Below are 14,768 nucleotides of genomic sequence, written 5' to 3' on the forward strand. Positions count from 1 at the left end.
TACTTATTAACCGGTTGCACTTGTAAATGGCTGCCTTTAGACTTGGTCTTAAATATGGGAGCTCTTCTAAGAATTGGGGCCTTAAATTTGCAGTTCTGACTTGTTAACTGTTTCTCATAAAAAGAAACATGAAGCTTTTTTTGGTGTGTTCCTATCCTGAATATTCCTATGGTGAAAACTGCTATACTATTTCGGCATCTCAGTCTTTATTCTATGCAAGACCTCCATGAGGTGAGAAAGTGGTAGGGAGACCGTTTTACAAATGAGGGGCTGAAGCACGAGGAGCGTGTCTATCTGCTGGTGAAGGGGACAACCTGTAGACAAAAGGGTTGGGTAGCCTCTCTGTGTGAAGGGTTGGTTCGGCTGCGGTTTGTGTAGCAAGTCTGGTATAAGTAGTGAGCAGCAGGCCCTTATAATTGAAGGAGTTGCCCCCAGGAGCCTTCGTGACCACTGTGGTGGGTGGCARCAGAGAGAGCACAGCTCTGCAGGGGCAGTGGTGAAACGAAGGGTGTGTTTTCAGAATGCTATTTTTTATTCAGTGTCTGAAATTTTCTCTTTGTCTCCCTTAAAGGTACAAAATACAGCCTTTCCAAAGCAAGCCCTCTTAGTGCTGTGTTTCATAAGCACCAGGGGAAAATCATTAGAGGGGAAAAAAAGAAAAGGTAAAATTATTGATTTAGCAACATGGAAGACATAGCATAACCTCTCCTTTTGCTCATAAAAATACTGTAATTTTCTCAGTTGCAGAGTAACTTAGGTAAGTGTGTCTTAACTAAATGTTCGTGAAATTTTTTTTCTCTAGGAAAACTTACAAACTCTGTTCTTTACAGATATATTCGTGTAGGGCTGGAAATAATAACAACCATATACCTTGTAAATGTTCCCACCCAAAGAAAGTAGTAATTCATTAGGACTGGTGGATAAACAGGTTCTTCAGTTGCCAGTCTGACTCCCATGTATTAGACTTTTCTTTCCAATATTTTTTACCCTCAAAATACAGCTTTTTATTTCAGTAAGTGAGGCTAGAAGTGCATGACAAAGGATGTTGTTAGAGTTTGTCATATTTTAAAGTGATATATGATGTGCCAACAATTGTAATTCATTTTTCAAGATCAATTCCTGTCCCTTCTTTCCCCACAGCAAATGATGTTATTTATCCATTTTTTAGAGGCGGATTTTTGGAAAAATTATAAATAAAAAAAGGCAGAAGGGGGAGGGAAAGTCATCAGGCTTGAATACATATTAAACAAAAGTCTTTAGTGGAGCAGTTTTGTTTTGTTACATTTTAAATAAATCTTAGTCTACTTAGCTTTAGGAGAGGTTTCCACCACACGCTGTCCTCACTTAAACTCATTTGCTGCCTTCTGCACCAGATGGATAATTGAGTAGTTTTGGCATTAAAGTTATAGCTCTTGTCCCAAGAAAGCAGCAGCAAAGGCAGAGCGGGGTGCTGGATGTCTGGAGGAAGAGCAAGGAGACGCATGGTGGGCAGAGGCAGGATTTATACGAGGGGTTAGGAGCGCAGATAGAAACAGCGCTTCCTGGGTGCTTGCTCACATGAGCGTCTCTTCCAAGAGATGCCTATGGGCCCGGATAGCACCTGGTCACACAGACGAACGTAAGTGATCAATCACGTGTGTGCTTATATACAAGACCGGTTGTGGCTGTATTCTTGCCTTGTGTCATGTAACTCGAATAAAATCTGATAAAAACAGCATATGTCCATAGATGCAGTCTGGAAATTGCTAAAGGACACGTCTCTGGGTATGAAGTTGCAGCTCTGACACTCCATACCATTTTACTTCTGTTATTACACAAATTTTATTCCTCTTAAGAGTCCAAACTTTTAATCCTTTTTTCTGCAGCTGTCTACAGACAGCTTGTTGGTATACCAGCATTACACTGGTGAGTGGTGTTTGGGATGCCAAGCTACTGTTCCTCTGATATACCTGCCCTTTTGCAGTCTGGTTTATATCACTTTAGATTAAACAGAGAAAGCCATCTAATGTACATCTATACCAGTATGGCCAGAGCAGGTCAAGTCTAGTAAAGTAGTGAAAGGCTAGAAATTTTTTTGTGTAGACAAGCCTCTACTAAAACAAAAACAAAAAAACCCAAACAATTATAAAAATGCAAAACAACAACAACAAAACTAAGCCCTTGAAAAAACTCATTTTGCAAGGGGACTGTTAAACTGGGAAAGTTGTCCTTGTCTGTCTTTCTGGAATTGAATTATTCTAGATTCAGAATTTTGGTTCAAATAATTCTCAGTAAGAAAGATAAACCCTGATTTGTAGAAGCATTCAGTATATTTGTTCTAAAGTGCAGTTAAATAGCAGCTGATGCTTGACTGCTAATGTTTTGCTGTTTTAATTGCATAATTCCTTGTGACAATGAGCAGCTATTGGTCATCCTTGTATAGCGCATTCTCACTATCCTGTGTTTTACAGTGACTGGAAAAATATACTGACTCACATTCTACTTGATTGCCAAAGCAGCATTATACTGTACTTTGCTTCCACTTTAGCTTTCAATTTAGTTGAAGTCTTTAGGGATCTTTTTCCTTAATAATTCTCAAATCTCTTCCTTCGTTAGCATTCTGCGGTTCCCTTTCATTAAACACATATTTATTAAGTTTTTGAGGATGCATGCACTCCCATGCATTACTGGCTGAGTTACCGCATATTCCTCGGTGCCCCAGTGARCCTGGCTGATAGCACGGCTGACCAGCGCTGCAGTATTTTGGCTAGTTAGAATATGCTTTTCGTTCCAGGTTTTGCAGCAACTCTCTGATGCATTAAATTACTCCCCTGTAGCGTGTGCCTTTGGAAATGCAAAGTCTATTTAAATTTGCATTATATTTTTTAGAATAACGTGTGTAGAGTCTTTTAATGAAGGCATTTCACGTGGCTTTCTTAGTCTGAGGAATAAACTGATGCTTCGCTGTGAGAATAAGATTTAATTCTGTTAAAAGCCAAGTAGGTCTTTCACCAGGTCTCGCTGATGTCATTTGGGAGTAACTCAATAAATAGCTCAAGACAGAGAAGGATTAGCCCTATTAAATTTGCTGCTAGCAACAGGAGAGCTTTTAAGAAGGCCTTGTGCAAAGAGCACTGGAGCGGGCAGCCACTTGCCCCATCACAGCTTCTTTGGGCAGGAATACTGTTTTCTGCAAGTTTAAGGTGCACGCAGCTGCGGTGCCGAGCAGGCAGGGCAGGCAGTGAGCTTGGCTGCAAACGATCAGCGCCAGCTCCTGAGCATGGTGGGTCTCGGACACTGGACAGGAGTCTGTGCAGCGCATTCAAGCCCCGTCTCTGATTTTCCAATCATCTGGGTGGTGTTTGAGTTGCAAGAAAGCCGAGTGCAAAATTCATACACTCCTTGCCAGCTTCAGAGTGTTTATATAGTTTTCTGTGAGATACACACAGTGCTCAGCTCATGTCTAATTGGTGTTGTTTTTCAGCTTCTTGGGGAACACAATATCCCTTTACAAGTCATAGGACTTTTGAAAATCATTTTAAGTAGAGTATTCAAGTCTTTCCATCTTTTCTCTGATAAAGGAGGTTGTTTGATGTAGCTTATTTTTATGACACTTGAGCCTCCTATTTAATTGGACCCTTTTATGCTCCGAGTCTTTCTGTTTGGCTTATAGGGTATTTGACTGTGTCGTGTTCGATGTTCTTTAGCTGCTTTTTGTTCAGCATACAAAAAACGGATATCTAAAATTCTCTTCTCTGAATACACATGGAAATCCAAGGGGACAGTGGTGTTGTCAGGATTAAGGACTGTTCCCGTCTGCTCCCTTATGAAGTAATTTATATCTGTGCAAAAGCAATTGTGCAGCCCTGCTTTTGGTAGTGTTTTACATTTTCATTTCACAGATGCTAATGTCACCGCAAAGTGCAAGGCAATGGAGAATCAGGCTTTGGAAGACTCAGTGGTGGAAGGGATAATTTCGCTGGCTGTGATTGCTTTGTTTTATATTCTGTTGAATTTTTACACGCTTCTCCCATTTTTTCTAGGGTTGGAGGCAGACCAAAACATTAATCAATAGTTCTGTCACATGTGATAAATTAAAAATAAAACAATAAAAATCACAAAACAAGGATTGTGCATCTCAAAAGCAGAATCTTAAAACACAGCTCTAAGATTATAGCTCCTTTTATCTTCAGTATTAAAACACACACACACACACTGAGACTACAGTAAGTACTCTTGCTTTAATGCCTACATTGTCATAGCAGTGCCATTGAGGACATGATCAGCCCATTTTGTTACACAAGAACTTCATTGAGCTTTCTTCTGTCTACTTACAGCAGATGCTGTTACACCCATTTTTCTAAATTATGTGGCAAAATGTTATTTTTAATTGTTTTTGCCCTTTGGCAGATTTTCTTCCAATCTGTCAGTTTCCTGTGTATCTAACAAAACATGACCCTAAAAATGGGAAGGATTTTATTATTATTATTATTATTATTGTCTTCTTAAAAGCACCAAGACTCTATCTAGTTTGAACAAAACACTGCTTTTAAAAAAGATAACACATTGCACACACTGCCTTTTTGTTAATTCCCCTAGCTGCTAGGTAAAATTGCAAATGGATGGGAATCTTTATTTTTATTGTCAGATGTACACATTTACTGGAAGTCTATTAAGATGTTTGCAATATTTTTTCTCTGCATGCCCATGTCTTAAGGCATTGATAAACCACAGAAATAGTACACCGGCTCTTATAAGGTCCCAAATTGCTCTTAAAATTGGGTCTGCCTGAATCCTTCTTTTGTAATTGAAAGCTCTCTCTTGGACTTGGTACAGTAGTATCCAAAGGTACTGGGCTTGGTGAAACCAAGCTGCRAGCAGTCGGCACATTGCCAATGACAGGGGTGATGAACTTATTTTTGTGAGTGAATGAGAACCTTCAGGACCCAGTCACAGACTACTTTTGCTGGCTGCTTTTTGTGCTTTATCTTCCAAGCTGACGTTTCTCAGAGGGTGTACATATTTTATATATATCCACATGAGAGGGAAGCAAAATCAAGCCAGGGAGATACAGTCTCTATAGAAGAGATTAGCGCTTGGGAGGGCACAAAGTAGGTGCACATACCATCTTTGGGAAAGTGATGAGATTTAGGAAGGATGAGGGAGGCAATGCCTCTATTTCAAAATCTTGTGTGCCTCAGTGCTGCATGGTAGAGCAGACTGACTTTTTTTCTTGCCACCCTGTGTTAGCATGTTTCAAAACCCCTCTCAGGATTGCTCYGCGAGTATGGAAGGGACTCTGTAAACTAGTGGAAGGTCGGTGTCTTTTAAAGTGCAGCGTGGGGAGCCAAGCACAGTAATCCTCTCTCTGTGGTTTGGCCCTTAGCTCCCGGGTGTCATTTCCAGCTCAGACAGAGAAAAATCGTTGGTTTTGTCCTATGACATACAGGTCACAGGGCCAGACAGTTTGAAAAGGAAGCAGGAGGCTTGGCTACATTTCCTTAAAAAAAAAAGTAAAAATAAAAATAAATCTGTGTTTCATTAGTCTCTCAGGCATCTTAAGAAAAATTCGAGGAGAATTCTGGAGGAAGTATAGAAACATCAGAAGGAAGAAAGATCTGAAAGATGAAATAGAAAGCTGCTCTTTCTCTTGCATGTTCCTGAAGTTATAGGAACATTGTTGCTATACGTAATGGTGCTGGAAAGTGAAAGTTTTCTGTAGCACAGGCACTATGGGAGTTTGTTTGCATAAAATGAAATGGTTGTTTCTGTAAGATTTTCATCTGTGATATAATATTGATAATTTCAGCTCAATTTTGTCATTGATAGTCACAACAGAAATGATATTCTAGGAATTAAGAGGAAAATGGGGAACAAACGGGTGATATCACCATGCTATTGTGCAAGTCCACGGTATTTTTACAACTTGTGTATGGTGTGCCAGTCTGGTCTTCACAGCCCAAAAAGGACTCAGTAGAATAGGAAGAGGTTTGGAGAGGTCAGCAAGGATGATGGTACAGACCTGGACTCTTCAGTCTGCAGACAAGGTGATGGGAGGGAGGGTTGATATGATAAAGGTCTAGAAAAATGGCATGTTATTGCCTCTTCCAGTACAGCAATTTGGGGGTATCAGAAAATATAGGTAGCAGGTGGAAGGTGTCAGGCAAACAAAAGGAAACTGTTGTACACTGTGCATGAGCTGTGGACCTCCTTGCCACCAAATCTTGTAGAAGTTTACATGGGTTCAACAACATGTTGGAGAGTTTAATGAAAGAGAAATCCATTAAAGGCTACTGAGTAAATAGGAGCCACTTTTGAAGTCTCTGATTCAGAAAATGCTGGAAGCTGGATGTTTATTTTAGGAACCATTGCACTGTGCCCATACACTTCCCTGTGCATCTCCTTTTGGCTACTGTCAGATGCAGCTGGACCTCTGATCTGACCTAACATGGTTATTTCTTATATAATGTCATGATTCTCATGACCTCCAGGATGAAGTCTAGGATCCATCTTTTCATGTTGTAAGTACTGGAAATCTTTCTGTTAAATTAGAAGAAAATAGAAAGGAGATAAGCTAAATGTTGAGGTTTTGTCATTTGCAAATACCATAGTGATGAATATAATGCAGGCAGATAGGTGTGCTATCAGTTACCTCAACACTTATCTGCTTGACTGTTGCAAATAGCTATTAGAAGGGCAGCTATTAGGGAGTTTAGTTTAAAGCCAAAGCCCAAAATAGTCTTACATCAAAGTACTATATTACAGAGGTTGTCCCTGTAGTTCTAATTGGCTAAAATTTGCGCTGACTTATTCTCCGGGCGAACACATTGATTCGCAGTTGAGCAGATTTCTTTGTCCGTAATTTGGTTCAATACATGACAAAACCAGTTGATTAACATATGATTTATCAAGTTGCTGTGTGCGACATATTTTTGAACTGCTAGGAACATGTGCCCATGCAAAAGCAGGGGCGGGCTGTGGAGGAAACAGATACAGCTATAAGGTGCAGCTACAGTTTTGTGGAAGGAGAGAAGGAGCAGCTTCAGAGACTCGCTTTCGAGGTTGCCAAGGTTACAGGTACTATTGCTACTGTAGGTGAGTGGCGTGGGCATTCTCTGTTGATAATTGGTATCGGCTGTTTTCTTCGGAGATAACAGAATTTGCATTTTAATTAAATTGTTGCACTTATCAACACTGAAGCATAAAACATAACTCATTGGAAGCTTTTCACACTATCAGCATAAAGACTTTGGAAAAAAAAAGAAAAATAGTTGTGTTTCCCCCAATAATGTTTTTAAACTTTTTAAATCTTGAAACATTTAAGGGGTGAGAGTCCAGTTATAAAGTCTCAATGAATCAACCACCAAATATGCTTTCCTAATTGTTGAGATGCCAATATAAATGTTGTTTTGGAAGCTAGGATTCATTATTTCAAGCATGGGAAAACCTAGAGCTGGATCCCAATCTAGTGCTCAGTGCGGGAACTGAGGCTATTTGCCAAACTCACTGCTCACTGAAACAGCAGAAACTCTGCCTTAGCCCTAGGAAAGCAATCTCTCTGTTGATACCATCATGGTTTGGCTCAAGCAGAGCCTGACAGAGCCAGGGTATACTTTAGAAAAAACAAATGATGTCATGGTGGGTTTCAAACTGCGCTTGGAATTGGTACAATATGTCATATTGAATTTTCTGCCAGACTTAAGAGTGATATGGTGAGATCTTCATCTACTGTGAAGACGTGCAGCACCACTGACTTCCTCAGAGCCCAGGAGGCTTAATACTGCAGATCAAACAGGCTCAAACAAGCCCCTGCTGCACTGAACTAGTACCAGATGCTGAAGTCGGGCAGACCAGTGATAACAACCGCTATCTCGGAAATGAAGGCAAACTGCTTTGCAGACCAAGGAGAAGAGATTCACTTTCCACTACTGTTGCAACAGGAACATTTAATGAGAGAATCAAATAGCACTTTGGAGTTAGAATAGCTCCTATTTATCTTGAAATGCTTTTCATGTCCTAAGTCAGATAATTTTTCAAACTTTTTAAAAACTCATGAAACGTCTTGCCTTTTGTGATGGGAAGCTGCAAATCTTGCTAAATTGATGCAAACTGCCCAGTTTTAAGTAAAGCTGCAGTTTCAGCAAATGCCATCAGGACACCTTATGTATTCTGAATTTGGAGGAAAGTTCTCCCTCTCCCTCTCCCTCTCCCTCTCCCTCTCCCTCTCCCTCTCCCATGGGAGAGCAGGAAAATGGCAGTCTTTAGACTAAAAATGGGCTTTTTTGAACTCACTCTTCTTCCTGCTCCCAGGGTCTACTTCAGATCTTTGATTTCTCAGTTTCCCTCCTGTAGGCAGGTGGCAAATGGATGTGTTAGGTGGTTCATCAGCATAATACGTCCAAGCAGCAGCTCCCATCTGGCCCTGCCACCCTCTCCTAGGCAGATCCAGGGGATGCTGCTGGAGGCGTGGGGGCAGCCGGATGCCAGGATTCCTGCAGCTGCCGCAGGACCTGGTGCCTCGGGCAGCTGCAACCCCATGGGTCCCCTCCGAGAGCCGCAGGCTGGCTCTCCTCTGGCATGTGCAGCTGGGTAAGTCCAATTTTTGTGGCTGCTACGGAGGGGAGAAGGGAAAGGGGGTGGTGAGCAGCAGCTTGGGCTGGAGAGGAGCCAAAAACCCAAAGCTAAAGAACTTCAAAACTGAATGAGACTTGGGGAGGGAGAAGGTCATTTTCCCTAAAAAAGAGGTCTTAGGAATTGGAGAAATGATAAAAGGAGGGCTGTAGAATTGTTTTCTGTGTTCAGGCACTATATTTTATTGGCATTTATGTGCATGGAAGCGTTGCTGTAATATAGCTAGTCCAGCCTTTTCATTGATGACCTTTTCTGTAACATTAACCACAATACTAAGTTCACAAAACTTCCTTAAAGTTAGCTTCCAATAGCACAAAGGAAAATGTAAGGCAAGGATGCCTTGCATTCAAATAATAACATGACTACTGTCATTCTGAATACTATCTAGGATATGCAGTTACAATAATGATGGGTGTAAATGCAGAACCCTAAAATAGGTAATTTTCTGCAGAATAGCTGTATACAAAAAAAAAAGAAAATCTAGCTTGCTCAATAACTTACTTTTTTCCTGTCATTTATTTTTGTAGGGTTCCCTTTCTCAAGTAGATGGTTATTTTCCTTCTGTAGCTTTAGCAACACAATTATTTTCCCCACATTAAAATGGTTTAAGAATTTAGGGCTAACTTGTTCTATCTTTACATTAAATAATTTTCTGATTTAAGGACAAGTCATGCATGGCATTAAGGTACTTAAGTGGAAATGGAGGCATTTAGGGTTGGAATCCTACTAAATTCCATGTGTTGCACTGGCTTTACTTCATTCCCTGGTTGATTTTTATAATGAAAACATCATTTATGTTGCTCTTCTGCCTTTTTTAATAGTGTCTATATAAATTTCAAGTGGTCTGTAGGTCTCATACAAATCCTCCATGGCAAGCAAATTCCACTTTTAATATTTTAACACTTCATATCACAGCTTTTTAAATCAAAGGGCTATTACAGGCCAGTATGCAAAATACTCAGGCATCTGTTTCTTCTGTGGGGATCAACCCAACTTGGCATGATGGAAAACTGTTAGTAACAAGAAGATGATTGTTTATAACTGAAAAATAATTAGAATTATATACATTAGAATAGAAATCTTTCAAAGTCCCGCTGAGGATAGCTGAGTTAAGAACTCTTCTGTATCTCAGCTGAAAGGTGGCACCTGTCAGTGTGCAGCAGGACCTGGAGAATGTCTCCCTCCCTGCTCAAGTCCTCGCTCCGGGTTTGTCCAGCCCAGAGATACTTTGCATGATCAGAATGAGGGGGCCACAAACTCAGCAGTACCACAGTAACATTAAGTTAGGAAACCCAGTAACTTTATATGAAATGTGCTGCATCATACTCTGTATTTTCTGTCCATTCTGTGCCCAAAACCTTCAAGAGGCAAGAAGTCACTCAAAACTACAAAAGAAGGCACATCTTAGAGGTGTTTGTTAACAGTCAATTCTGAAACAAAATACTGGCTTAAATATTCAGAGAATTAATACTCTGAGAATATTTCAGAGAACTAAATATTCAGAGAATTAACTTGGTGAACCAAACTTCTGCAAATCTTGCAGGTGCTTTCTAGAGGGATAACTCTTCAGTGAGAAGGGCCTTCATCGCTTTCAGCCTGGAACATACTTCTCAGGCTGCTGTGTCAGTGCACAAAACGCATGGTCTGATCCAAAGACAGAACTGTTAAAATTGATTTGTGAACCATTTGGTTTGTGCTTTAAAAAGTGCAGCGTGTATCTGCCTTTGGCTTTCAGAGAGAGCACTTTAAAAAAAAAAAATTAAATTGCCTTAGAAGAAGAAGCCATAATGTTTGGCTTAGTTCTTACAATTGATGACTGGCAATGGGAGACTGAACCTCATCCGTGATTTATTTCCTTCCTTGGCAAACAGATTGATAAGCTTTTGCACACCCCCATTCTGTCAAGAGTTTCAGCTATATCAGCTCAATACATGCTAGTCCATACCGCGTGTCCTACTCTGGGGGATACTGGTACCAAGTGCTGTTAAATAGCCAGGCTCCACCTGAGAAGCTGAGCTCTGCGTATTTCGTCAATGAAAGGGCTGGGTTCCTCTAAGAAGATGGCAATATATACATCTGGGATGATTGGTAGGGCTTAGTGCTGTTTTACAAGTGTCTGTGGATTTTCAAGGCAGAAATTTTCTTTAATGCAGAACTAGAGCTGATACAGCACTTGAAGCCCTCTGCAGCAGAGRGATGTGAGGATGTCACCTTTTGAAAGGATCAGATTTGTCATGCGAACATGGTGCTGTGGACTTGTTCTGCCTGATCCTTGGAAATGAATTTGTTCTGGTGTACTGTGAAAGAAAGAGTTTGTATATTTGCTGACTTATATAAAATGGAGTATTTCATTTTATACATGACAAGAGTCTTTGTACAGAAGAGGCTGAAGCTATTCAGTTCTAATGGAAACAGAATATTTTCTCATAAAATGGAAAATAAACTACTCTGATACTTTGATTATTACACAAAATACGGTGCTTCAAGTGGGGGGAAGGTAATAACCTTTATAGTCAACTTTCTAATAGCCTACAATAGCACTGTCAGTAGCAGGATTTTTTCTAGCTTAAATCTGTATTCATCTACATGGTCAGTTTGTGCCCAGGTGTCTATCACGGTTGCACATTTTGCACAACAGATATATCATACCCTCACTTCTGGAGGGCAGGACAGGCCATACTGAGAACCTCCAGCCGAATGAGAAGGCACAGGTCCCTGTTCTCTTCCCTGCTTTTATGCCTTGTGCACTATACTCACATTTGTTTAACATGCGCAGTGTTGCTGACTTTGTATTAGATTTTCAGTGCTTGAGACTACAGCTAAACTATGCTGGATTATAGTGTGCTATGGGTATCACATAATAAACTCTTTCCTTTTTTTAGGCCCGAACTGCTTTGCAGAAACCATTGTCATTCCAGCAGGCCGAGAGGTGAAAACTGATGAATGCACTATATGTCACTGTACTTACGAAGAAGGCACTTGGAGAATTGAACGACAAGCTATGTGCACTAGACATGAATGCAAACGAATATAAGAAATCTACAAATCAAAGTACTTTGGGTTTTTTTATAAAATATCTTGCAGCAGTGAGCACACTAGATGACCCAGGGAAATCTGAACATGAAGATTTTGGTGAGGAGCAGAGAATAGCATATTGGTATTTTGCTTTTCATAGTAACATAATACTGCAAAGCCAAGAAGTGCATATATTTAAAAAGTTTGGACATAAAGAATACCTGTCTTAATAAATGTGTTTTATTTTCACAGTGAGTACACTAAATGCACTCTATCAAATATTCTATGTATTTCTATAATACCATTATAGAGCTTAAAAATAAATGTTTTATATAGACAATAAAGTTTAAATTACTGTACGGTTGCCTGTCCTATTGTATACATGCACCATAACTAAAACATTACATTTTTGTTCTAGTTTCATCATATGAGGGGTTTTTTGGTTTGTTTGCTTATTTTCTGTTTAGGGGGCTATGAAAGAACCAGCATATGACAAAACTTTGAAGCTCTCTCTTTTGAAAACATGCAGTATATGCTTTCAGAGAATATGTGCTCATTTATTAATATTGCTATAATGTAAATTGCGTCAACTCCTTTTCTGAGTTCTACTGGTGCATGTCTACTGGTCCCCAGCTGAGATAACTTGGAGCAGTGGGTAGTATGAAGCTGATCTCTCATAACTGTTGTCATGAAAGTGTAATTTGACAAAATCAATTCCTAATACTGAGTTCAGGCATAACACATTGCAGTGGGACAAATTCCTTGTGATGTGACCAATATAGTGACCCCTGGGTGGTTGAAATGATGATAAGTAACCAAACAGCATCATTAATGTTATGTGCAATGGATGTGAAGAAGTGTAACTCAGAAGGGCTAGAGCGGCAGAATGAGCATCCCCGGATGTGGTTCCACATTACAAATCCTTTGGCAGGAAGGCTGGTTTGTGGCTGCACAATCCCACAGCTGTTGAAAAGAAAGGTTTTGAGCAAGCTCTTTGATTCCATCAAAGGATTTATAGCACACAACCTGACCCCGAAGACATGTAAGGTAAAGCAAATCTCACTACTTTGGTGGTTAACAGCCTTCGTCTAGATTTGTTTTGTTTTTAATTTTGTTTATCACCAACTCCTAGACTACATCTGCTTTGAATTTCTGTTAAGACAACAATTGAGGAAAACACTTAAACATGGGCTTACCTTTAAGCTTTCACTGGAGGGAAGATTTAAAGAATCAAGATCTAAAACTAGAATATTACTTATGTTCTCATTACCCTTTGCTACGTACTCCCATGATGTGACCTGGTTTCTAGGTTTCCATCCATACCAAGTATGAATTTCCGGCCCTTCTGAAGACCATGGGAGTCTTGCCACTGACCTGAATGGATCCCAGGTTTCACCTCAAGTCTGTATTAGGAGTATGTGTTTATCTGTTACTGGGCATGGTTTTCCACAGTACTGGAAACTACAGTAGTTTGGGAGAGGAAGAGGAGCGATAGAATCACAAATCGAGGAACCATAACTTGTGCAGACAATTCTGTGGCAGTCGTGTGGTATTAGTCTGTTCCTAAGGAGAAAGGGAGAAAGGAAGGCAGATTATTAATTTTGAATAGTTTAAACCACAAGAAAATCAAATAATTTCCCTTAAGTTCATGTAGATGGATGTAAACATTGAACTGAAAATGCTGTTTTCCAGTAACTGCAATTACTAGCAGGGATACAGGAAGTATTTCACCTGGGAGTCACTCAGCTGGCAGCAGTGCATGGTGATGCACAGTGCAGTGTTTTGGTTTTTTTTTCTTGGAAGTGGGGAGGAAGAAGCGTTTCATATCTCACTTGTATCTAGACCATTAGCACACCTGCAGATATAAGCATAAATGCTCAGTTCTGCCATTGTATAGAGGAGTACCTTACTCCTTGAATAGCTGTTAGTAACAATGAAATTCTACTTAGTGGGAGTAAAGGAGGAAGGATTTGGCTAAAAAATGCATTATTTTAAGTATATCTGTTCATTGATGTACTTGGATAGGATTCATTACACATATGACATAAGTAGAAAGCTTGTTCCTAAATCAGCAGCATCCGTGCTTCAAAGCATGGCTGTAGGTTTCTACTTACTGAAATAAGTATCTGCACAGCACTGAGAAGGAACCATGAGTGCCAATATTCTTCCATGAATATCGTCTTGAAGGAAGTGGAAGTACCCATGTCAGAAGGGCTGCACAACATGAGTAAGAGCAGCAAATTTGGACTTGCAACTTGGCGTAGGATTGATGTTCCCAATAGGCTGGTTAGTGTCTCTTTAGGACACTTTYTGTTTTCAGTGCAACTATATGACTCACAGAATTGTGAATCTTTAAATGTATGGCCATGTTTAACTTGGAAACTGGAAATCTCATCTTTGACTAGTTACATTTTGTTTTTCCTTCACTGAAGGCTCTTGCTAAGTTTATACTGTTTCCCTAGGCTTGAATTTCTGTTCTTTTGGGAAGATCTGTCTTTACCAAAGTATTGAGTATTGAGGTTATTGATGTATGGAGGTTAAATTAAGGTTAAATGCTATTTTTGTATGTGTTTCTAGTGCAGCTTTTATAAACATTTTCTACTGCACTTTTTTCCACTGGATTTTTCCACTGGATTTTTCCACCTTTCTGTCCTGGTACCAATGTATTCTTGTCATCCTTCTGTAGTAATAGATTGGTCCTTTCCCATTTTATCTGGAATTTCCTGGGCCAATTCATCTAGACCAGTTTATGGTCACCCAGCTCTGCGGGTGGTTTCTTGAAGAGAATGCATTTTGCTAGTCTTTTGAGTTGCAGATTTTTATTTTCTTTTCTTTTCAGATGTAATGATAACTAGCTGTAGAAGTCATGATGAACTATGGACCTTCTTTATGCTAAGGTCACTGGACCACATCTGGCCTTGGCCTGTAGTGTTTCCACATGAGAGCTCTTTGGCCATCACTGAGATGGGGAAATGGGCTGATTCAGCTTTCTTGGACAAATTTCACCAGCCTGTCCCTTCCACCACAATTGGTGCACAGTGATGCTGTCAGCAAGCCCAGCCCAGAGGCAAAGGGACTGAATGACCCCAACTCTTAGCAGGTGACTGCACCTAACAGTGAGCTGGCCTTTGGCAATGGAGTGG

At 40.1% G+C, this 14,768-nt stretch overlaps 1 protein-coding gene across 1 annotated transcript in view; it reads left to right on the plus strand.

Moving 5' to 3' along the window:
• Window positions 1-11,983, plus strand: part of VWC2 (von Willebrand factor C domain containing 2) — a 58,413-nt gene extending 46,430 nt beyond the window's left edge. Inside the window, exon 3 of the mRNA XM_026072087.1 lies at window positions 11,493-11,983. Within this exon, the coding sequence (XP_025927872.1) occupies window positions 11,493-11,644 (152 nt within the window). The 3' untranslated portion in view covers window positions 11,645-11,983. The remainder of the gene's footprint in view (window positions 1-11,492) is intronic.
• Window positions 11,984-14,768: the final 2,785 nt, after the last annotated feature.

Source organism: Apteryx rowi, unplaced genomic scaffold, assembly GCF_003343035.1.
Source record: "Apteryx rowi isolate R43461 unplaced genomic scaffold, aptRow1 scaffold_337, whole genome shotgun sequence".
In the NCBI taxonomy this organism is placed as follows: Eukaryota; Metazoa; Chordata; class Aves; order Apterygiformes; family Apterygidae; genus Apteryx; species Apteryx rowi.